The following is a 26,303-nucleotide window of genomic DNA, read 5'->3' on the forward strand; positions in this document are numbered from 1 at the left end:
GTCCAGGTATAACCATCATATCACTAACCTTAACCAGAGTCATTAATGTTTAGTTTTACTGTGCATTTCAACTAATTTTGAACATTCATGAGGAATCCATGTCTCTGAAGCAACCAAATTATCTGTGCCACACACGGATTCTCTCAAGCAGACTGCTCATGTATGGTGATCACTAACACTTCTTTGTAGTGATTTGTAAGCCACTCTAGGAACCTTTTTTAGCTGAAGAGTGGGATAAACAAACAAACTCACTGTTCCTAAAGGAAATCAGAAGTCAAGCACAAACTACACCTACCTTAAAAGTATATGTAACAGGATGTAATGGGCCCTGAAGTATAGGGGAAACTTTCTAAAGGGCAGGAGAGGTGGGAAAATCAGAATACAGAAATGGCAGGGTGAAGGGAGAACATACACACTTCCTGTTCTGAATCATCACGACCTCTTTGATAGCTTATTTGCAGGCAAGATTTAAAATGTGATGAAACGTGAATTAGAAACCCCAGGCAGTGGGAGAGCTACTTGGGAAGATTTGCAACATGGAAATGGAAGGTTGAAAAAGATCTAAAACCTCCTCCTATTCCTAATTCCCACAGGAAATGGTGTTTTCATATTTTAATTGGGGTGCTGTTATATGCATTTAGATTAACTTTTAGTTTGGGATTCAGACACAGTACTTGAGTTTAGTGCAGGGCAATTCAGTGTGGCAGTGAATGCAATTCACAGCCAGCAAGAGAAGTTGCTGCCGAGCTCGATCCAGAAATCTCTATAGAGGTCAGAGAGTATCACACAACCTGTTATGAACTGTTAGTGAAAAGAGGCTTCCTTACTGATATAGCTGGTCCCCTTTTAGTTCTCTCTTTAGGCTAGAAGACACATGAATCAGGGACTACATTTAGCCTTCCTTAAGTATTTTATTGAGCCAAGAGTGTTTGCAAAAGGTAGTTTCAGCTTCTAGTAATATCAGAGAATAATTTTCCCATGGGTGTCTGGGTCGTTCCTCCCACTTACTCCAGAAGGCAGAACCTATACAAATCAGACAACTGTTATCCCTGTTTGGGACACAGCATCCATCTCCCTGTTTCTGTCCAGCCTCATCAACAGGCTCAGGCAATGCTGTTCTATAGTTGATCCCCCCCCCCTGTTATTTTTCTCAATTTGTTCACTTCTCCCTCATCTTATGTCCTTTCTCCTTATAGCTCTGCCCTTTTACTGTTCTCTAATCAACACATAAACAAAGCCTGAGACTTATGGGAAGAGTCTAGTTATGAGAGTATGTCTTTGGACCCTCACACAGGGGATACCCAGTTCTCTTTCAGGACTGTTCTGAGGACCACTCAGAGAGGCATTGCTAGGGCTTAGAACTATTAGCGCCACAAACTGGGGGGTGGGGAAGTGTACTCAAGTGGCAGGACTGTTCCCCTCCCGAGGGCGTATTGCAGACGGTGAGTGAGCTAGACTCAAAGTCATCCAAGCCAAGTGAGACTGTTTCAATGAAATCCTCCTACATGTTGCCTAAGAAAAACCTGAAGAAAGCCCTCACGAATGCTCCTGTGGCAGTAGTAGTGTCTGGGACAGTAGTATCCAGTAGTGGAAATGAGGTTTTAAAACACCGTAAAAGTGATACATTTTGCTTAAGTCCTATGAGGCATTTGCTCCAGCTGTCAGGACTGCAGCTTTTATTTTAATATTTGTCAGGCCTTCTCTCCTTTGGATGAAGAAACTACACAGAGAGGTCCCAAAACCAATCTTAAGATCAAACAGGATATTAAGAAGCTAACTGAGACTGATGCCTTTATAGTGGATGTTGGTTTAAGACTCTTTGCAGTTTACTCCCAGGTTCCTGGCTGGATTAATCCAAGATTAATCTGCCGACCACTCCATTTAAAAGGGGGCAGGCTATTTGGCAAGGCTCTTGAGGAGGATAAAAATAAGGTGATCCAAAGAAGAAAAAAGCAGATTGGGAATAGTTCCTCTCATCTCTTTAGGCAGTGGTTTTAGGGCCAAGAAGGCAGAGAATCAGAGCAGACCCAGATCCCAGCCCAGCGAACAGTGGTCCCAACATCAGTGTGAAGCTGTATTACATCCTGAACCTGTGGGAGAGACACTCTCTCACACACAGGGCGCAACAGGTATATGTCCTGGCTTCTGGAGTGATCAGGAGGAAGAACTCAGGTAGGTCCAATGTTCCTTTTTGCTACTGACTAAGCCAGGGGTTATCAACCTGGTCCCTACTGCCCACTAGTGGGCGTTTCAAGATTCTAGGTGGGCGGTAGGGAGTTGTACGGCGCAATCCTCCTTCCATTGAGCACTGGTGGGCAATAAGGAAATTTTACCATCAAGAAAGATGCATTAGTGCGCGGTAAGTATAAAAAGGTTGACTACCCCTGGACTAAGTCATGCATGTGGGAAAAACACAGTCCACATTGCTGGCTAGCAGGCACATGAAGAATAAGGGTTAGAGCTGGGTGTGTCCCCTCTGCAAAAACAGTCCTGTAAATTCTTTTTTCAGATTCAGATGCATTAATGCTTGTTTTGTTTTGCTCACACCCCTCAGGGAGCAAACTCCAAAAGAACTCTGCATGGACAGTGACACTGCCAGTAGCCAAAGAATCAGGGGAAGAAGAGAGGAAGAGAACATTTAGTTGTATTGCTCATCTTAAATAGTAAAAGTCACTCAATATGCCTCAGGCCCCACAACTGAGGGGCAGGGTGGGGGTGCCACACACAGTCCCCACCCCCCCCCCGCTCCAGCTTAAAAACAACAACAAAGACTCTTACCCACCCCCAAACAACAAACAAAAAGAAAAGCAAACAAAGCCACTTTGCACACTCTGAAACAGCTGTGTATAAAGTTCCAAGGACTTAATTCTCTTTTATATGTGCCCCAACATACATGGCTGCTGCCAACTTTGTGATGGCCCCCCTTCTCCCTACAAGAGCTATGTGGCTGCTCCCCAAAAGAGCATGCTTAGCGCACAAAGCAAATATCATTGTTAAGAGTTTCCACCTTTACATTCTTCTTCTCTGCAGACTTGACCTGGCTGAGAGCCACCCAAGGAAACCTTTCCCACTTATTAAATTCAACCACAGTTACCAAAACAAGCAAACTACACAGACAACAGATGAGAGTCTCGTGGACTGAACTGGAAACTAAATCAGTGACCTTATCCTGCTCAACCCAAATGCACTTGTAGTTCTGGGAGGGGACCTCAACACCAGATTGGGCCCTAATGACCACATTCTCTATGAATGGCACAAATGTCCTCCTCTCAGCCGTGAAGCCGATGGATTCCTCCTCACCCGCTGCTCAAAAGATCAGAAATCAAACTTTGCAGGCCTCTGCTTGTCTCAAGCAGCATTTAGGCTAAACATCTACATTTTAAATGGTGCCCTTGAAAGCGACTACCCAGCTGAATTCACCTACCTATCTGGCTCCGGAATGAGTGCTATGGACTATATAACTGTTTCTAGGGACCTCCTTCCTTATGTTAAGACGCTAGAAGTTATGCCCAAATTTGGCAGTGATCACTTCCCAATTCTCCTTCAGCTAAAAGCCTTCACTCAAGAGATACCTGTACATACTGAGCACTGCTACCAGCCTTTCCTAATGCCAGCAGGAAGAACTTACCATCGACCCAAGTGGACTCCTCATCTGAGCCAAATGATAACTGAACTACTGGCCTCAGATCACCTGCAGTGCCCTGATATCTGCTGAGTCTCCTGATGCACTCTTGGAAAACTATAACACCCTTATGCAAGAGCTCCACCAGCTCCTAATCTGGAATAATAGCACACGCTTGAGACAACAACAGCACCACTCCAAGCCATGCTTTGACAAGGACTGTGTTAATGCCAAAAAAGTTCTTGCTGCCACTTACAAGGCTTATGTATCCAAGAGCAAACCAACAGCTGCATTGGACCTCCTTCAGCAGAAGAGATACTATAAGCATCTGCTGGCACAAAAGAAAAGGGATGCCATGAAGAACACCTGGACACGACTTACCCCGGCAGCCAAATCCAATGATTCAGCCACATTTTGGCATATTACATCTAGCCCACAAAGCAATGGCCCAACCATGGTGGACTTTCACATCCCCTCAGAGACCTGGGAGGCTCACTTTCAGGAACTCTACTCGGACACCTCTGCTAAAAGTGGAGACTCTAGTCAAACTATAGAGAATCTGCCTATGTGGGCACCAGTGATGGTAACAATAGATTAACAACCTGGTAGCTCAGCTAAGACTGGGGAAGGCCCCAGGGGAAGACCTAATTCCTCCAGAGGCCATTAAAAACAATATGGACTTCTGGGCCTCTATTCTGGCCTCACTCTTCACCTGCATTGACACCCATGGCTGAGCCCCCAAGGACTGGGGGCTTGTAATCATTGCCCCCATATATAAAAAAGGAAAAGGGGATGATACTGCAAACTACAGACCGATTAGAAGAAGAAGAGGAGTTTGGATTTGATATCCCGCTTTATCACTACCCTAAGGAGTCTCAAAGCGGCTAACATTCTCCTTTCCCTTCCTTCCCCACAACAAACACTCTGCGAGGTGAGTGGGGCTGAGAGACTTCAAAGAAGTGTGACTGGACCAAGGTCACCCAGCAGCTGCATGTGGAGGAGCAGAGACGCGAACCCGGTTCCCCAGATTACGAGACTACCGCTCTTAACCACTACCCCACACTGGTGTAGCAAACTTTACACAAGACACCTAACAATGGAAATTCCACAACTGGATGGAACAAGAAAATATACTTTGAGAGGAGCAAGCTGGCTTTAGGGAAGGCCGATCCACTATTGACCAATGCCTAGTACTCCATCATCTCATTGAGAAGTACTCCTCCCACAACACAACCTCCCTTTATGCTGCTTTTATAGATTTCAAAGCAGCATTTGATTCCATACCCAGAGCTAAACTGTGGAAAAAACTGGAGGCCACCTCAATAGATAGACGTCTACTCCATCTAATTTGTATGCTACATGCAGGGACCTCACTTAATGTAAAATGTAACCCCTGGGGCCATCTCACCAATGCCACTGGAACCAAGAAAGGTGTCAAGCAAGGCTGCATATGGCCCCCACTCTTATTTAATTTCTACATCAACTCAATGGTGAGCCACCTTCCATAGGTGGCTTTCACTTCCCAAAACTTGCTGGAAGACATATCCCTGTTCTGCTCTATGCAGACAATGCAGCAATATTTTCAAGAACACCTATTGGCCTCAAAAGAGCACTGAGAGCACTAACACAGTATTGCAAGGAGGACCAGCTAGAACTCAACTATCAGAAAACTAAAATAATGGCATTTGCCAAAAGGCCCATGAGCCACTCCTGGAGCATAGATGGCTATAAGATTGAGCAGGTCTCCTGTTTCAAATATCTGGGGGTAGTTTTTCATTCTGCTGGCAGTAGGAAAGCTCATGGAGACTATGTTGGTGTTATTGCTCAGAGGAACGCATCTTCAATCCTTAATTTTTTAAAAACAAGAGGTGGCCACTATATACCTGCAGCACTCAAATTATTTGAAGCCAAGACAATAGCACAACTTCTCTATGGTGCCCGGCTGGGCCCCTTCTCCAATTTTGTACGACTAGAAGAGAGTTTGGATTTGATATCCTGCTTTATCACTACCCTAAGGAGTCTCAAGGGACGCGGGTGGCGCTGTGGGTAAAACCTCAGCGCCTAGGGCTTGCCGATCGCATGGTCAGCGATTCGAATCCCTGCGGCGGGGTGAGCTCCCGTCTTTCGGTCCCAGCTCCTGCCCACCTAGCAGTTCGAAAGCACCCTTAAGTGCAAGTAGATAAATAGGTACTGCTTTATAGAGGGAAGGTAAACGGCGTTTCCGTGTGCTGCGCTGGTGCCGGCTCGCCAGAGCAGCTTCGTCACGCTGGCCACGTGACCCGGAAGTGTCTCCGGACAGTGCTGGCCCCCGGCCTCTTAAGTGAGATGGGCGAACAACCCTAGAGTCGGACACGACTGGCCCGTACGGGCAGGGGTACCTTTAAGGAGTCTCAAAGCGGCTCACAATCTCCTTTCCCTTCCTCCCCCACAACAAACACTCTGAGGTTGAGTGGGGCTGAGAGACTTCAGAGAAGTGTGACAAGCCCAAGTTCACCCAGCAGCTGCATGTGGAGGAGCGGGGAATCAAACCAGTTCACCAGATTACGAGTCTATCGCTCTTAATCACTACACCACACTGGCTCTCACTACACTAGAACCTGTACAATCCAAATTTCTAAGATCAGTCCTTCAAGTCCCAAAATGTGTCTTTAATGTCACTCTGAGACTAGACAAGCTTCACAAAAGTGGAGGCTAGAGTGTGGGTGACTATACTCAACTATTGGCTCAGACTATCTCTATTTCCCCTTGGCCTTGCCCCACTAACTATGAGTGATGATTTTCAATCCACATGGAAACAGGCAGTGGCAACTAAAATCTCATCCCTGGGCTTCTCTCCAGGTCTTCTACTCAGCATGGGATATGATCAGGCCAAACCACTCATTAAGCAATGTGTAGCAGACACACAGCCAATTGGATCTAGCCAGTACCCCAACTTTTATTGCCAATGAATCCATCAGATACTCTGCCTCCCCCATGGCATATCTAACTAAAGTCCCTAAGCATCGGAGGGCCTTTACCCTGGCACGATGTCACGCCAGGAAGATTGCTTACTCCGAGAGACAATGCCCCTGTAATTCTGGACAAACAGAAACAATAGAGCATGTGCTTCTCCAGTGCCTGTATTACAGAGACATTCGTATTAGCCTCATCTACCCACTCATCTCCCCATAAGTACCCAGGGTGCACAGGGCAATTCTATACCTCCCTGCTGCTTTCAGGTATCAACGCTGCTACAACATACAAGTTGCCAGGTTCTGCATAGCAGTGCTCAAAATTTGTCGAATGATGACCTGTGCCACAAACAAACACTCATATTGGAGTGCTTTGTAAATTAATAGCCATAGCCTTTTATATACTAACCTTGTATGCTCTTCCACAGCCGATTAATGCTCCTAACCCTTCTTTTAGCTTCTTATAGTTTTAATATATATACCTTCTGTTTTAATAATTTCAGCTTTCCAAAACGTTTTACAGATTTTTAAATGATTGTACCCCGCCCTACTTATGCTGGTCTATGACCGTAATAAAGATTTGATTTGATACATAGACAAACACTATTACTGTCTCCCAATTAAAAGAAAATAATATTTGAACCTTATAAGGGTCTCCAGCTCTACTGTATTCACAGCTTTCCTCTGGTATAACATCAGGTGTTCTTGATCTGCTGTGGCCACAAACTGCTCTATGAATGTCAAGACATGAGCAAATCCTTCAAATGTCAAAGATTTTCTGCAGAAATAAACAAATGCTATTACAACCTATTAAAATATTCACATATAAAACCAAAATGGGCACACAACTGTAAATGGGGAGGGAGTCATATTTGCTTATTCATGTGTATGACGTATTTGCATATAAAGAAGAAGGTGGGATCTTCCACTTAAAATCAGGTGAATCTTCCTTCTCCTCCTTTGGTATAATAAAACAGAACAGTCTCCATTTTCCACTTATACATGAATGGGGTGTACACAAATCTGTCATATCTAATTTTTCACATAAATAAAAAGATTTTGAAAACTTCATGAAACAATATGAACACTTTAAAAAATAATAATTACAATATGCACTGTGTGCTCATGGTAATGAATGTGTTGTATAAAAAGACAATGGGATAACTTATTCTATCTTCCATATATTCCTATTTTTGAATGGAGCTAGCACTTTTGATAAAGAGCAGGAAAGTTGGAATGGATCACTTCATTTCTAGCACACACACCCAATCTTCTACAGTACCTTTAGATTCATGTGTGCATGAGGACTGGCCCAGCTCTTGTTTCTAAACTACAGGGCATTATCACGTTGTGAGCTTCCAGCCCATGAAGGAGAGCACAGGCAGAGACACAGTGTCAAGATGTCATCATGCACACTGGGTATCCCCACCTAAGAACATAAGGCAGCCATACTGGATCAGACCAAAAGTTGATCTAGGGCAGGATCCTGTTTTCCTAGTAGGCAACAAAATGCCTGTGGGGCGCCCACAAACAGGACCTAGATATTAAAGCAGTCTTCCTGAACCTTGAGACGATTTAGACTACAATTCCCATCAGCCCTCAGGTTTCTGTATCTGACAGCAAACACTGTCCTGATTTTATTATTAGAAATTGTGACCCTTTTAGAATATTAGAAGTGTAGAGTTGGAAGGGACCCCAAGGGTCATCTATCCCAACCCCCTGCAATGCAGGAATCTCAATTAAAGCATCCATGGCAGATGGCCATCCAACCTCTGCTTAAAAACCTCCAAGGAAGGAGAGCTCTCGATCTCCCAAGGTCAAACAGCTCGAATAGTTTTTCCTGAGGTTTAAGTCAGAATCTCCTTTCTTGTATCTTGAAGCCACTGATTCGAGTCCTAACCTCCAGAGCTATAATACATTAGTGTATTGCTTTGTCTTCTTTAAAAATAGAAAACTTACCTCATGTTCAGATCAGGCACTGAATACATCTCAAATGTAAGTTTTAACAATGAGGCAGTGAGCTGCAAATGATAGCTCAAACAACTTAGCATTTAGCCCTTTCTAATTTAACAGTACCCAAGCATGATTGTATTTTTATAAATCTTACACCTATATAAATGGACAAAGCTAGTGGTTCCCTACAGGTATAAAATATTACTGGAGAGATTGGAGTAAGTGATACCTCTATAATGATGCAAATTGAAGTTTAAGCTTTTTAACAATGGGGAATTGCTAATCCTTTTACAGAGGTGTAAATAGCTATTCAGGTTTTTACTTCAGACTGCCTGTTTTGTTTCCACATTCAACAGCAGAACTCCACAAAGCAAAACACACAGCTAGCCTATAAACTGTTCAACAACAGCAGCAGCAACGTTCATTAGCCTTATCAAGGTTTTTGAAAAATCTGTAACTTTAATATATATTGCAAAATACACACACGAAATTGTTAAATATTCTCCCAAATTGCTAAACTCTACTGCAATGCAATTCCACAACAGTGACTAAGAACAGTGGAAAATGAAGATCGTGCGGGAGTGACATTTTCAAGTTTAGACTTAACACACATTGAGGCAGTGAGAACACACAGGCAGTTCAACAGGGCTTTTCATTGCACTGAAGTCTTACAAAATCTCTATTTCAGCTAGCTCGCTCCCTATTGTGCTCCTCCCTCTGGGTGGTCTTTCCAGGGTGCCACTTGAAGGGAATACATTAATAAAAAGGAGGGGAAGGAAGGGACACATAAATAAAGAAAAGCAAAATGGATGACATGATGCAGCAGGCTATGGATCAGGGGTCAGCAAACAAGGGGTCTTTCTCTTTTGCAGGTTGCTTCCTGGAAACAGTCTGATTAAGCTGACAGCTTGAATTATGTGTTACATTTTGTAATGCACAATCCATCTGTGCTAAGTCCTCTTGAATGCAGCTGAAGCAGCACAAGCAAAAGGTCTCTGCCTTGTTCCTTCTTAAACATGAGCTTGAAATACTCATTATCTTCCTAAGTGCTAAATCTGAGAGGCTGAAGTTTTTAAGGCTCTAAATGAAGCACAGGTTAGTTATGGGAACTGGCAAAGTGCTGGACAAGACTTTCATTTAAGCGTTTGACAATACTGACATGTAGCAAATTTCACAACTCCCTGAACTATCAAATTTCTTTCTGATTTCTTATGGTGGATGGTGGAGACCTTAAGTATCAATAATAGAAACAGATTGATAACTACCAGAAGGCACTATTTAGACATCTTGTAGGAAGCTCAGAGCACAAAACTTCAATTTGTGATTGGGGGAGGTTGGAAATCTGGATGTACTGTTATGTACTAAAACAAATGGTGAAACATAAAAGAAATGTGCTGTGAATAAAGCTTAAAATCATTTTATTTATTTTTTGGGGAAGGGGAGCTAGTCTAGGTCTAAAATACAAAGTGAATCCATTATCTGTAGCAACATACCACTTGAACTGAACACAGAATCTTCACTTACAATAAAGGCTGATTATGCCATTTTCTTCACAAAGAGGTTATTTTCAAATAAGGTACAAAATTATGCTATGTGTAAAGATGACTAATTACATTTACCATATATTTCCATGTAATGGACGCCCCCTATTTTTGGGGACCCCAAATTAAGAAAATGGGAGGAAATTGCCCTGACTTGTTGAAATTTTAGGAGGGGAGGATTGCCCAGAGGCTAACAGCCCCACGTGTCTAACAGGCCGCCTATCAGCTGTTCCTTTGCCGGCAATCGCTGAGCTTTGGGGGGGGTGCAGATATGAGCTTTGGGGGGGGGGGGAAGAGTGGTGAAGCTTTTTTTTCAATTACTTTTACCACTTCTCGCCTTTCCTGTGGAGCCTGCGTACAGTATTCTGCTTGCCTCCTCCCACTCTGCCCGCCCTACTGCTGGGAGGGAGGCTGTAGGAAGTCCGTTTTTGCCGTGTGGTGTCTTCGTGCGGCTCCATTTGTGTGTGGACGGAGCAACGTTACACAGGAGGAGCGCAAGGCGCGATGTTTAGTTGGTGTTAAAGGCGCAGACGGAGGATATTACTTCAATCGCCATGCTCCTCCTGTGTAACGTTGTGCTGCCCGCGCACAAATAGAACCGCACAAAGACTATGATGCATCACAAATACCATTGGAAATTCCTCAGTTATAGCACTTAGTCAGAAAATGAGCATTTCTGGTTGCTTAAGAAGAAACAAGACAGAGTTCAGACAGTTATATTGTGGTAACACTTGCAGGGGGACTAGGCAGGATGGAAAAGGCATGTAGAGTGACCAGAACTAAGCAAGAAAGCTTGCAGCTACTTGGAGACCCAAACCAAAAGGAGAGAATCTGTCTGTTGCCCAGAAAAGGGTAACATAATAGTTTCAGCCACATCTCTGCAACCTTGAATGACTTGCCACAAGGGGCAGTGAAACAACAGATCACTTTCTCTCAATAGTACCATGTTTGCTGGAAGCGTAAAACTGTGACATCAAGCACAGTTTTATTGCTGGAAGTGAACAAGGTTTAGGGGGAGGTTAAACAGCTTGAGGATCAGTGAGAAAGAAGGCAAAGTGGCAAAACCTTCCAATGATGTCGTGCACACCTGCGCTAAAATATCATTAGAAAAAATGTTCCAAATGGTGTTTCAACTGAAAGGAATGAAGAAATCAATGGCTTGGTTTTACCTTATTGTGAGACTAGCAGATGAGCCTCCACTTGAGCTATAATGACATAATGCTTGTGAACATGGATGTTCTTCCTCATTATATGGTGTGCTGCAGCCTAAATCCTGTAGTTTTAATGGTTTCCCTTCTTCATCCTCTTCACTGAAAGAAACAGTAAGGTCACTACTTCCCCCGGAACTTCCACCCTCTTTCTCCTGTGCATTTTTGTCCAGCATCAGACTATCCTCAGGAGCTGTAACAGAAACTTAACATTAAAAATAATTACAAATAAAAATAAATTACAATGAAAATATTAATTCAAATTTGATAATAGTTGTATATATCTTTCAGTTAAAAATACATCCCCAAACATAGGTCATAACTGGCTACTTAAAAAATGTTAAATCCTGTGTTTTCAAAAAAGGAAAGGTTGAAAGCAATATATAGTAAAATACATAAATATACTGTAATGTCAAAGCCATTCAAAATCTTCATCACCAAGTACAAAAGTAAATGATAAAAACAAACCCATCTCACAGTCTGTCTAAAGAAGAAAGTTTTAGAAATATATACAATTTTTAAAAACTGTACTGAAAAACTCAATCAATGGAAAAGTAGAGACCAAAGGAGATTGTCTTCTGTTTGTCTGCTGGAGTCAATTCCACCAGCATATTTCACCAATGATTAGTTTTCCTATAGAACAATCGAATAAGACCACAAGGCCTCTTGTATACTTTATACTTCTTATGTTAGCCACTTTGAGTTTTTCTTTCAAAAAAGACAGGCTATAAATATGAACAAATAACGAGGAATACGTATTCAGAATTGAAGCTAGATATCTCTACCACAGAAACTAATGAAGAAGAAACTACAATCAAGAACCTACAGAGAGAGAGAAATCAGTTATAGCACTGAAACGTTCAATGAAAATCCAATTTAAAAATCATGGAGTAAGCAGACAGACAAAAACAAGTCTGACTTCCATTCCTGAACAGCAAGATCAACAGTAGTGGAACTGGGTGTTTAGAGAGGCCAGGTAACTGTGTGCTCCTGCTGAATGCCCCTTGAAAGGACTGTCAAGTTAAATTCTTTTCCACTACAGTACTGTGTTCCTCAGAAAGTAATGAAGACAACAGGACAAATATTTCCATTCAAGAACATGAAAGAGATCTAGAAAGCTGCACCCAAAAAGTAAATAAAGGACATAGGTCTCTTGCATGGACTCTCACTACAGTAGCTCAGGCAGTAAACAAAACTTAATGCAAGCAATAGATAGCCCTCAATGTGTCCCTGCCATTGTTAGTATATAAAAATGCAGTTCCTTTGCATCTGCAGATAATGCAGTGATGGATACCATTGTAAAAATCCAACTAGGCAGGAGGAGAGCTATTTCCATTACACACATCATCACTATACCTGGGAATTTTGCTCTCGAGTGCTCATTTCCAGAAACAAGCTGCTCAGGGCGACACACCAATAAGATCGGCCGTTTAGATCCTTGTTCATTTCGTACAGAGTACTCATGTGTCAGTATTTCTTCCAACGATTTGCAGGAACTGTCACTTTTTAAATCGGTGGTTCTGTTCTCTGGACTTAATCTTCCATGTAACAGGGAGTTAAGTTCAGGAGACATTTTGCTTTCCACAAAATTACTACTGCAATTATTTGTCTTGCTTTCTACTGTTAAACAGCAAGTTCTTTCATTCTCATATGATACACTGGATGTGACTGGCGTTTCCTTGCCCATCAGCAGATATGTCTTTCCATCTATTTTGTCAGACTTATTTGAGCGCTGTAGATCACTATTAGTTCGTACTACACAGCTGTCTGTCACATAACTGCTCTGTGATGGTTGTCTATGTGAATGTGGGTCAGAAATTGAAAAGCTCTTTGTGAGCTCAGAAGATTTCGGCGGCACACTGAAATCTTCAACGCTTGAGACAGCTGACATTTGGCGTCCCATAAAGATTGTTGCTGTATGATACAGTCCCCTTGACATGGCTGTCCTGCTGTTCATTCCTGTCTGTCTTACTTCTGGCACCATCTGAAAAACACAGTTTGAAACCAGAGTAATTTTTGTTGTTGCGGATGGGGATTTTAAAATGAACAAGGTGTTATCCATTTAAAATATATGCGCACACCTGCAAGGCTCTCTTATAGGCACAATCAAACCAGATGGTCTCTTATGTAAACCCCGCTGAAATGAGTTGGAGAGCACAAGAAAACATCCCAGTGAATTGTATCCCACTCTTTTCTAAATGCAAGTACTGTGTACAGTTCTACACATTGCCAAGTACTTTTAATCTTGGATCTTCTGCATGCAAAGCGGCTGCTCTACCATTTGGCTGACAGTTTTGACCATATTCTCAACTGTGTTACAAATAGTTAATTGGTCACACTAAAGTAAGAAGGAACAGTGGGAGAAGGTGACAGAATATCAGAAAACTTGCATTTGTATATGCAGGTTTTTCTCTCTCCCCCCCCCCAAACATGTAAGCTGGCAATCACCTGCTCACCAGGAACAAGCATTAACTATTTCCAAGAGAGAACCAGATAGACAAAGTCAAGTATGTAAGTGTGGTGGTTATGGGCAGAGAAAACTAGAACCAACTGCAGGCATAGGGCTCTCTGAATCTTTTTGAACCAAAGTTGTTGTGTCTTTCAGCACATTCAGTAGATTCTGAAGTAGAGGCTTTGAGGTCAGGACAAAGGACTTATGGGCACAACTAGTTAATTCAATTGAAATAAACAGAATCTATACAGTTCTATTCATTTCAATGGGACCTATGCAGAACTTCCAGTGAATTATACCCACCATCTACCACTATACAGATAACTACAGTACTGGCAGATATCTATCTGTTCCCTAGTTCTGAGTCACAAAGGCAATCAAGTAATACATGACCTTCTGCAACATTCTGAAACCAAGGTTCTGCTTTCAGGTTTACTACTGGGAGGATGGCCCTGCACAATTTAATTTATATGAAAATGCACAAGATGGCATAATCCACCAACCCATGGCCCAATGGCTACCAAGAAGTCCATCAAGGCCCTTCCGGTAAGCAGTCCATCAAAAGGATAGGCAAAGATAGTATGATTCCCAACCCACTGGGCTAGAGGACTGTCAGCTGTAGAGAGTTGACATCACCCTCACAGCACATGCTCCATGTGAACTGTCAGTTGTTCTCTGGGTTGCTCTGGCTATTTTGAGATTGTGTGTGGAATTAATAGGGGAAATGCTGATGATTTTACTTCCCCACATCTTTTAAAAAGTTATATTATTTGCAAGAATTTTCCAGTTAACTTGCAACCTCTGGCACCCCTAGAAAAATTGCTCCTGGGAATCAGGGATTCTCCAGAATAGGGAAATGCAGCTTGGAAGTAGAATCACCAACTCTCTATCTGCAGTCCGATGCATGTGTGGAGGCTCATTCCACTTGCACATGGGCCAGTTTGGCTCTCAGCCACTTCTATATAGAAACATCACTGTTGTTCCTTGTCATTTTTGTGCTGCTGGAATTTTTAAAATGGATTTGATACTCTTAACTCTGAGTGCATATTGGGCCTTCTTAGGGGTTATGTTTGTTTTCTGTTTTCATTAATATTTAGTGGCTGCCTTTAGTTCCTTTGGAGAAATAGGTGGGACAGAATTTTTAAAAATAAAATAAATGAACACCTTATGACTGCAGTACTATAGTGCCCCATATTATAAACTGTTGTTATAGTTGCCTGTTTATTTTTTAATTTACTTCCAGAAGGTAAGTAAAGAAATGAAGAGGTACCCATTGCAATAATTTATGATATGGGGTACTAAAGTACCATGGTATTATAAGGGTTCTAGTAGTTCTGATATACAGATATTTATGTAAGTAGGTCTGCAATGAAATATAGATTTATTTAAGATCAAAAACTTCAAGGACAAATATTTTAAAAACAACGCAGGAAAATTAGTTTCAGAATTCTATCACTATCGCTTCCTAAATATCTGAACATTGTAGAAGGCATACTTATATAGGTCAAGGCTGGTGAGGTTCATTGCTCCATGTATATTTTAAGAAGGGCCTAAATTCAAGGTTTTTCCACCTTTTTAATCTACTGTGAAGGAAAAACATCTATAAACTCAGATTAACGTCTGCTAACGCAATGAAGAAAGAAAAATGAAAACCTTCCTGATACTATTAAACACACACACACAAAAACACAAAATAGTGTTGCCTCTGTTTCTTTCCTGATAAGAGTCTTAAATACCAAACAGTTAAATGCATAATAACATTTACTGGCAGCAAGACAGCCTGCTTAGCTGATACATAAAGCAGGTAAAAGGAGAAAAAGTTAATTTCTTGGCTGAATGATTCCATCGGTAGCTATAGGGCAAACTAGAAAGTCTTTTAGCAAAGTAGCAGTTGATTCTTCTATCAATCTGCAGCACACATACTCTTCCAAGGAATGCATTAAATATGAAAATCATATCCTGTTATCATCTGTTTCCAGCTTTCAGCCCAGTAAGCTTTCCTTAATGAATGCTGTAGCCTAAGGGACAAGCATGCTGTTGGCTTTTCTGAATAATGGAGTGATGCTACCCATTTTGGCTTATTACAATATCGACTAGCTGAGGGGGTTTCACACATAGTCACAAGTGACTACTCTTGCCAGCATGCTCCAAGTTATTACAAGATGTTTTTAGACATTTCATCTAAAAGAGCTTTCCTGCTTTTAGGGAAGAAAAACAGCTCTGGTCTTGAACTGTATCATTTATATGGAGATAGGAGGAGGGATTAGAAGGCTGCGCTACTGCAGATATATAGCAGAATATATTTGAGTATTTCTCGTCTGGCTTTGTCTGTGACTGTTGTTGTTGTTTTTCTTCTTTTTTGGCGTCTTTTGGAAGGGAAAAGTCAAAATGTACAAAATTATAAATGCTAATTTTGGGGGGCTTAAATTTAAATATTTGGCATACATGGGGTGTGTGTGTGTGTGTGTGTGTGTGATAGTATTTTTAAATTTCACAATGAACATTTGTTTCTTTTCCAGCACTATGGCACGATTTAAACTGCATGGCGGAAGTAATTACACAAGAGGTTTGCAAAATGTATTTTTTACCTGAATAAAATAAAAGCCTCTAACAGCTCCCCAATTAATAGACTACAGATCTGTTCCAGCCAGAGCTACTTCCCAGTCCCATTGATTTCAGAGGGAGAGACTTAAACATGCCTTTTTAACTCCACCATTGAAATGAATTTAGATCACAACCCAGCTACACTGATGGCTCGTGGGGGCAGTATTTGGTTGATGCATAGTTGCCTCTCTGCCAACGTCTGTGGAAAGGAGTGCCACCAGCTGGGTGGCTCTGCCGCAACAGAGGCCTCAGCATCACCCAGTTGGTAGCCAGCAAACAGCTTTCAGCTTTCAAACAGGATAGGGTACTGGTGGCTTTGGACTTGCTGGAGTCAAAGCACAGAAAACGCATTCGGGGGGGGGATTCTTTTCAATGGCTCCCCTTGCCTTCTGCTTTGGTCACACAAGGAGGCAGTGCTTGGGATGCAGTGATGGGTCCATTGCTCTGCTCCATCCCACTTGTCCCCAGTCCCAGTTTGGATTGCTTTGCCCAAAGTGTTTAGTTCTGGTTAGATATACCTTTTAGAATATTTTTACTTACCTGGTGTTTCATAACATCACTCTTATTGCTTTTTGAAATATTTTTTCTCTCAGGAATCTGCTCTCTCTTAAATCCTCCTTCATACTCTGCCTAATATATAAAAAAGGCATCATAAATTAAGATTCAGGCTGTGATCCAGCCAAACCTAAGTATGCTCTACTGATTTCATTGAGGAAAGGTAAAACATATAGTTTTACACTGCAATCAGATTGTAATAAATATACAGTAGGCAGTGAAACAAATATTAAACATATATATTAAACATTCTGAACAGAATTCTCAAAACATTACTTATTTACCCTAGCAGTTTACCTGTTTAAAGTTTTAATGTAGTTGAAACATTTTATCTATTTACTGTTGTATTTGTCTGATGATAAACTGCACCAATATGAAATCTGAACTAGATGAAAGGCATGTTTTAAAATGTAAAACCTTTACGTATGACACTTCATTCAATTCAAAATACAAATGAACTGACAATGCATTTCAACACATTGCAATATTACTGTATTATCTTGTAATACATTTTGTAACATTTGTTGTTATACTATCTTTGTAGTCTACCATGGATACACAACTCATATGTCACAAGAGTTCTGTGTTCCAGGTGGCATATATGGAAAAAGCTAGTATTGTACAGATTGTATGGCAAAAAGAAAATAATGGTAACTCTGATATCAAAATAAATCCCAACAAAAAGTGAGTGCTGATGGAAGAAAAACCAAAATGGAATGGTAATGTGGTTAACTCCAAAACAGCACAGTTCAATCTGTCAAACAAGCTTCTCATAAAGACCACAACAGGGTCAGAATCCACTGCAGCTATTCCAGAATGCTTCAATAGCCAGTAAAAATAAAAATCACATACTACTTAAGAAAAAGCAACATCATAAGAAATTGTAATAAAATGCTGGGAGGTGTTTCCTCTATTCTTTTGGATCTAGTTACATGGGTCGGGGAACCAAAACACCATATATTTAGCAAATAGGAACATGAGCACAGAGCCTCAATAGTATATAGAGTATTCAAGGTTCTCTGTGCCCTCAACCCTCCCTCATTTCCACTTTGGTTCACCGCTTTACTTATACAGCAGGTCTGCATTTTTCACACAGCAAGCAATTTATTCTAAAAAAGGTTTTAGGGCTGATTTATATCAAAGTGTGGGTACACCCAATCTGTTTTCATCAAAATCATTTATAGTTATTAAAGTACAGTATATAATACCTCCAGCCTCTGAAGGCACTCTGATCTTGAAGCAAACTTCTGAATTTGAGCTTCAATGCAATCAAATTCCTTCAACAAGTCTTGGTTTCGGAGCAAAGACTTTTTCTGACGCTCACATATTTCTTCTAGGTATTTTTTTAACTTCCTGTATTTCATTTTAGTTCTACACAAGGAGTGGGAAACAAAAAGAGAAACAGTTCCATGTTGTGTATATGAGCTTATTTTTGGAAGAGAAATATTTACCTAGAATTCTGACAGGAATCCTGCCAAAAGCCATCATTCATAGAAAAATCCACGAGGGAAGAATTCCAATACGATATTTACATTTTGCTCCTTTTCATTTTAAACACTCATATCAATTTCCTCAAGAAAATGTCCAAAGCTACAATTATGAAATTAAAGTTCCTATTTTAAAAGTAAGGGACTGATCCACATCAAGTGGAGTGCCCAGAGGATTTATAAAGGGCTCAGTACAACATTCTGCAGCAGCGGCGCCAGCATCCTGCCCACGCCGTCCTGTGCCCTGTGAGGGAATGCCATGGCAGTCACTTCTGGGGCCGAGCCGCTTGCCGTTGCTCTGGGGCCCGGAGCAGCGGCTGCGAGGGCGACATCCGGTACTGGGGGAGGGGTGGTTGCTGCAGCCGCACAGCCTTCGATGCTGCTGTGATGGTGGCAGCAGAGGGACTAGATGCCAACGTCCCCCTTCTGTGCTTCATTGCCGGGGAGCAGCAGCGACATCCCTGCTCGGCATGGCAGGGCAACGTTCCCCTTCTCCGCTTCAACCCTTAGCCCAGATCCTTGAGGAATGGCATCTTGTTCTGGAGGACAGCACCTCCAGGAAGGGCTGGTGGGGGGGGAAGAGGGAGCCCATTCCTTGCCTGAAACCCCGGGGAGCCACTGCCGGTCCACGTCGGTAACAGTGCGCTCGGTGGAGCCGCCAGGCCGACTCATGAGGAGGTCCCCAAAGGCAGCACACCTCGGGGGAGAGGGAGGCCCAAGGCGAACCGATAATCTCCACTCCCCGGGGAGGGAGGCGTGTGCAAAGCAAAAGGAAACTCAACCCGGATCAGGCTCACCGCCACGGACTCCCCTCCCTTCACCCTCCCGTCTCTATCTGCCGTGGGATCCTAAGGACAAGTGACCCCCTCCCGCCTCGCCCGAATAATCACCCTGGCCGCCGCGTGTCCCTCTCCAAGTCCCAACAGGGGTCTCCCCAAAGCACGCTTTAGCGCACAGCAGCTGGCGTCCCTTGTGCGTCTCTCTCTCTCCCTCTGTCTTGCCCGGCGCTGGGTCCCTCTGCTGCTGCCATCACTGCAGCATCAACATCCCCTTCTCTGCTTCTGGGTGACGCTGCCATGGCCGGCGCTGAGTGACAGAAGGCCGTGCCGACAAAACGGAAGTGCACCCCCAAACGGAGTACGTTCATATACCAAAAAATTAAAATTAAAAAAAAATACACCACCTGGAACATTCATTTCCAGGTTTGAAGTGTTCATAATCCAGAAAGTTCGTTAACTAGGCTGTTCGTAACCCGAGATACCACTGTACCTTGATGGTGCACAAAGGGAGCACACCCACAAATGAACTACACTGAGATCCTAACATTTGTTAATGGTGTTTCAAATCACTCTTTAATTCAAATCAATTAAAGTGAAGATCCACCCTCACCCCCGGGGCGCATACGAAACTATTCCTCCCAAGACCAATTTATCCCTGGGGTAATCTGTCAGCGGCAGCATACCCAAAAAGTGGGTGAGGCAGAGCCACCTCTCTCCCTCTCCCTCTCCCTCCAGTTTGCATGACACTGTAAGCCAAACAACAGTGTGGGCTCCCAGAGAGCAGCTTGCAGCTCTTTTGCTCCTCAATCCTTTCTGCTTCTGTACTTCCAAGGTCTGAAACCAGGCTCATGGTTAAATTGTCTTGGCTACAGCTTGTAGCTAGCGTATATACACACATATACGTTCAGGGTGTTTTTTTCGGACGAAACTCAGCAAAAACCCAGTTCCGACACCTCTCATGTGGGTGCCATTGCCATTATAAGAGAACAAGGGAGGCGTTCATGATGAGTTCCGGCATCTCATTTTCTAGAAAAATAGCACTGTATATACTGAACCCAGGTATCACAGCAAATCAATTTGCCCTTCCCCCCAAACTTGCCCTTTCCAGATCCTCAGGCTTCAATTAAGTTATTCCTTTTTGTGCATATTTTATTCCTCCTTCAGTAATTCACAAAATCACTGCAGCAACAATTCTATCAATCCCTTCTCTCTCTCTCTCTCTCTCTCTCTCTCTCTCTCTCTCTCTCTCTCTCTCTCTCTCTTCATTCCAAGGAGGGAAGTGAGGGAACTGGGCAGCTGGCTGTCATTCACCATGAAAGGAAGACGGGCAGGCCGTGGGGTATGGGCAGGGACCAGGCTGGGTTTTCTTCTGCTGCCTCTAGTGAAGTGAGGTTCCTCTGGCACTTCCAGCATTAGAGCAGAACAGGCGGAGGCAAAAAGGAAGACAGAACAGGGAAATGCCAGCCAGAGGGCCCCAATGCGAAAAGCAAGAGGATGCAGTATCAACCTTTGCTGACAGATGCCAATCAGCATTGTTATGTGAATATTAATTTTAACCAATTATAAAGTTTTTCAAATATAAAATTATAATAAATTAGAATTTCCAAAAATTGTAATAACAAGAATTAGTTGTGAATCAACCAAGTTTTACTTGTATAAACCACTTCACAAGCTGAAGTCATCAGAAATTGAGAGAAAAACACAAGCCCTAAAAGTAATAAAACCATTTCTACAAACTAAAAGCAATAAAATCATTTCTACAGACGTACAATTAATATTCCATAAATGACTGAGTCACACTTCAGGAAAAGCTTGCTTAAACAAAAACATCTTAGGTACCCACCCAGACATCATGAAGCTATGTGCATGCCTTATTTCAGTTGGTAACTGATTACAGAGGACTAGAGCTACAACACTAAAACTCTGGTTTCTGGTACAAACTAAATGCACATCTGGTGCATGTGGTACTCTCAGCAGAGCCCCATCTGAAGAGTGTGCAGTTGCCAGGCAGAGATATATGGGGGGGAAAGAGGTAACCTGGTCCCAAGCTGATTTTAAATACTAAAAGCACAATCTTGAATGGGCCTGGTAGTACTTACTGGCAGCCAGTGCAGCTCCCTCAGCAGAGGCATGATATCGTGTCAATACTATGTAGTCACAGATCCATTAAAATAAATTATCAATAAAAAATAAAACAATGCAAAATCTGCTTAAGCAGACTTACGTGCGGGTATCACATGTGGTGTATTCAAGCATTTTTCTTTCCAACTCCAACCTCTTTGTTTCACTAAAAGTACAGAGTGATGAAGTTATTGTACAAATGGTACACTACAAATCACTTTGCAGTAAAGAAAAGGAAGATATTTTACAGGTTTCAGAAGAGCTAGACACCCAAGGAACATTATTTTTTCACTGTGAATTCCAAGCCATCAAGAATCATTATCATTATTAATCAAACTGCTTTGATCCTAATCTATCTGAGGTAGCAGCTATCACCGGAACAACTTGCCTCTTCTGGAGGAAGATACAGGATTACTAACTCTTGGAAAGCACACCTGAAAATGATGTAGGAAATCAGTCATTTGTAACATTTGGCCACATGGTAGGAGGAATAACATCATCTAATGCTTACAAGGATGCAGAAACAGACATATGGTTAAAGTACTCCCTGCTACATGGCTAAGACAACTGGCTTCCCATGCATGTACCACACATAGGATTCTAACAGAGCCTCCATCCTATTCTCCTCCTCTTACAAAATATCTTTAACACACTGAGAGTAGATACTGGCTGTGGCTCACTAACAATGTGGCATAGTGGTAAAAGTGCTTGACTAGAACCTGGGAGACCAAGGTTCAAATCCCCACCTTTGGGCCAGTCACCATCTCTCAGCCTTGCTTCCCTGACAGGGTTGTTGTGAGGATGACACAGGAGGGGAGAGAAGTATGTAGCCCACCCTGACCTCCTTGGAGGAGCAGTAGGATATAAATAAATGTTAACAACAACAACAATGGTACACTTGGTGGTAAATCTGGGTTCATTCATGTTAATGCTGTAATTGTATTGTATTGTTAATGCTGTTAATTGTAATCTCCTTTGAGCTTCAGAAAAGTAGAATGTAAATTGACAACATTAGAAATACTAAGAAATAAATTAAAAACATGTTGAGGGTGTCTCCCCATCTGCTGTCATGGTTAATAGCAGTAAATATACACTTATCAAATAAAACCCACCTCAACACTTATCTTAGGACAAACACTTTTAAACAAGTATTTCACTGTTCTTAGATGTGAAGATTGGCACTAGTAGATTCCTGACAACCTTATAGAACACAGTTTTCTATAAGCCTGAAAAATCTACCTCCCTTGAAGGTTTCTGTGAAGCAATTGAACCGAAGAAAATATATGGATGTATTTTCTTCGATATATTCAACCAATGGTGCTGTCAGCATATTTAAAGGTGACCCTTCCCCAAACATCTCAAAGAAATCATACAGTAATCTATTAGAGCAATTCTGCCCATAAATTATATCCAATATGTAGGAACAGCATCACTCCAAAAAAAACCTGCATTGGAAAAATACTAAACCCATCTAGTAATACCCTTGCCCCAATTAGAAGCCACTGGTAAGATAACTTTTATATCATCAAGACAGCCAGCAAAAGAGGAAAACTGGGGAGAGTTTGGAGCATCATTAGGGATAAACAGGCCATTGCTAGAATCCTAGTTCAATCAGTGATCCTGCTGTCCCCCCCCAACACAGGTGCAATGTTATACCTGCAAAAGAGATGACATAAGTTTAAGTATTCTCATTAGAGTAAATGCAGAGTCCTGAATTACCTCCCACCCTTCCTCTTTGCCACCATAGCTACAAAAGGTAGGATTTCAACGAACCCTGCAGCCAATCACAGCACAACACAAGGTTATAAAACCACCCATGGAACATAAATGCAATACAAAGGCACACAACATAGAGCTACAAATCTCTGCTCCCATATCTAGTGTGCTATGAGCACATAGTGAGGGCTCTGATAATGGGAACTTCAGTGATGTGGCTTTTTGCACGCTCAACAGCTAGGAAGAACAAAAAGAAAGGACAGGAAGATTAATTTTAAAAAACCGACCACCCAGTTTCATATCTCCCATTCTTAGGTATCTGGGATCATGCAGTCATGTTGCCATGGCAGCTAGGATGCAAACCCATCTTCTCTCATGAGAAGCCAAGAAACTCTCATGAGATTGTACTGGTTGCAGCATTATATATGGCAAGTGTGGGCAGGATGCTAAGGAGGCAGCTTAGGTCCCAATGCTGGGAGATAAGACTGAGCAGGAGGAAGAAATGACATGTTAACATTCTCTTCTCCATTTCTGAGGCCAAGGGAAGAAAACTCCCAGAGGATAGTCACTATTTAACTCATTTATCTATATTTAAAAGGGTATGTTAAACATGACAAATCCATAACTTTACAACCATTCCTCAGGAATGATTACCGTATTTTTCCCTCTATAACACGCAGATTTTTTCTCCTAAAAAGTAAGGGGAAATGTCTGTGCGTGTTATTGAGCGAATGTGTGGTCCCTGGAGCTGACTGTCCCAAGTACAGGGCAAAAATCAGGCAAAAATCATATCGCGCTGTCACGGAGGAGAGGAGGCTGCTGCTTTCCTGCATTCTGCCTCAGGGTCTTACTGCCCAACCGCTTCTCTTTCGTTACTGTGTTTGCTCAAACGGAACAAAGAGCAGAGAAAACCCCTCCCCTCCAGGCAAGCAGAGGGGAAAGCAGAGCGTCCTTCCCTCTAATTCCTCTCCGTGCTCCGGTGCTGCTGCTGCTGCTGCTGCCTCTAGGGACTCGCAGGCAACATGCAGGTGGGGGGGGGAGAGAGGGGGGGCTGGCTTGGGTGGGTGGGGGGACTTTTGCCTTCCTTCCCCCCCCCTTTAAACCCCTCTCTTGCATTCTTAGCCAGCTGCTTCTCCGCACACCCCTCTCGTGCTCCTTGTCCCTTCTATGTTTTTCCTTCCCTCCCCACTTAAAACGTGGTTACAAAGCACGGATCCACATGGATCCTCAGGATCTTTGCATTGGGTCACCCCAAATTCACCATCAGATCACATAGCAATGATCTGATGCAAAAACAGGGCTGCAATGGTGCAAAAACGTGGTTACAAAGCACGGATCCACATGGATCCTCAGGATCTTTGCATAGGGTCACCCCAGATTCACCATCAGATCACATAGCATGTCCATGGCTACAGCCTGCACCAAAAAAAATCACGCACCCACTGTTGCCTGGGGCTGCAATGGTGCAAAAACGTGGTTACAAAGCACAGATCGACATGGATTCTCAGGATTTTTGCATTGGGCTACCCCAAACTCACCGTCAAATCACATGTCTGTGGCCACAGCATGAAGCACAAAAATGATACATCCACTGTTTCATTCAGATTTTTTTTTCTTGTTTTCCTCCTCTAAAAACTATGTGCGTGTTATGGTCAGGTGCGTGTTATCGAGCGAAAAATACGGTATATAATGCACATGAACATATTTAGAGAGACAGTATTTATAAATTCTAAAATAAATCCAAACCAAATGTCAACTTCTTCCTCATTGACTGTGCAGGTCAAACAAAAACCAAAGCTAAAATTCTTATATAATCTCAGACTGCAAGTGAAAGCACAAACGAAACTAAAATGGTGATCAGTTTTGATTTTACTTGCAGCAAACACAAGGACTCTGGAATAGCCTACTCTGGGTCAATGTTGGGATTATACACACATGAAGACAATGGCTGCCTGAAGTACCCTGCATGAAAGGCACAGAAAGGAAGAGCTCCCAAAGTGGGAGACTCGGAGAAGAAAAGGAAGCTCCTAGGTGAGAGCTGGCAAGGTCTATCTCCTCCTGTGTGAGACAAGGGTTAAGGTCTACCTCGGAGAGGGGACTTTTCATTTCCCCCCTCTTTCTTTCTTTTCATTTAGTTTGTTTCTTGTATTGTATTATGAAAATGCTTAAATATTTTTTGTATGAGTAAATATTACAGACGGTATGTAGAAATATTTAATGGCATGTCAAAAGTTTCCTGGGTATTTTTTTAAAAACAGCAAAATAAACATGCTAAATCAGATCAATCTCCAGGCTTCAGAAAACGTTCCAATGGAAACTGAAAGTTTTTCATCACAAATTAGCCAGAAAACTCACATCTGTACATTCTGGGCCAACTGTAGCTTCTGAAGATACTTCAAAAGGTAGCTCCATATATACAACTCTTTGTTCACTAAGATTAGGCTGGCACCACCTGTAATGGGTTTTAGGCACCAGCGGGTGGCACTGTGGGTTAAACCACAGAGCCTAGGACTTGCCGATCAGAAGGTCGGCGGTTCGAATCCCCGCGACGGGGTGAGCTCCCATTGCTCAGTCCCTTCTCCTGCCAACCTAGCAGTTCGAAAGCATGTCAAAGTGCAAGTAGATAAAGAGGTACCGCTCTGGCGGGAAGGTAAACGGTGTTTCTGTAAGCTGCTCTGGTTCGCCAGAAGCGGCTTAGTCCTGCTGGCCACAGGACCTGGAAGCTGTACGCCAGCTCCCTCAGCCAATAAAGCGAGATGAGCGCTGCAACCCCAGAGTCGTCCGCAAGGGGTCCCTTTACCTTTAAGCCTTCTCTTGAAGCTGGCCCATATATTACTCCTCTGGATTTATGCAAACATAAATGTAGTATGTTTTCTGTATTTATTTGTTTTATTTTGTATTAGTTTCACATTTTCTATACCGGATATATTTATACACTTATGCAGCATAAAAAGATGAATGAGTAAAGAAATAAAGCATATTACTGTAATCCAGTCTTGTAACTAAAGCCACGTGTTACCATAGCCAGGTCTGATTTCCTCAGGAATTAGCCCAGCGGTGTTCCAATCTAAACTGGACAAAGCCACCCCATCATTCAGATGTAAAGCTCCTAAACTACAAAGCTGATTTTTCAAGGGGAATAAAATTCCATCCAAAACTGGATCTCAATTCCAGAGTTCCCCTCCCACCTGAGGAGGAACATATCTCTCACATGTGGATTCAGCTTCCCAGCCTACTATCATCTCCAGACACTGGTTCAGAACCCCAAAAGGTTCCTAAGTATAAGAGCAGCTTGTCATATTGATCACAGCATA

At 42.4% G+C, this 26,303-nt stretch overlaps 1 protein-coding gene across 13 annotated transcripts in view; it reads right to left on the minus strand.

Moving 5' to 3' along the window:
* KIZ (kizuna centrosomal protein) overlaps window positions 1–26,303 on the minus strand; it is a 167,404-nt gene that overhangs the window by 135,662 nt on the left and 5,439 nt on the right. For 5 of the 13 annotated variants that reach the window (XM_083624310.1, XM_083624304.1, XM_083624311.1 and 2 more), the window contains 6 exons: window positions 21,377–21,439; window positions 18,095–18,257; window positions 16,872–16,961; window positions 12,632–13,259; window positions 11,237–11,480; window positions 7,217–7,351 (listed from right to left, as the gene is read on the minus strand). In XM_083624310.1, coding sequence (XP_083480436.1) covers window positions 7,217–7,351; window positions 11,237–11,480; window positions 12,632–13,259; window positions 16,872–16,961; window positions 18,095–18,257; window positions 21,377–21,439 — 1,323 coding nt within the window. Of the gene's footprint in view, window positions 1–7,216; window positions 7,352–11,236; window positions 11,481–12,631; window positions 13,260–16,871; window positions 16,962–17,183; window positions 17,255–18,094; window positions 18,258–21,376; window positions 21,440–26,303 lie in introns of those variants that run through there. The other 8 variants (XM_083624305.1, XM_083624306.1, XM_083624309.1 and 5 more) reach the window with 4 other exon arrangements.

The sequence above is a fragment of the Podarcis filfolensis genome (genome assembly GCF_964270895.1).
Source record: "Podarcis filfolensis genome assembly, chromosome: 7".
Classification (NCBI taxonomy): Eukaryota; Metazoa; Chordata; class Lepidosauria; order Squamata; family Lacertidae; genus Podarcis; species Podarcis filfolensis.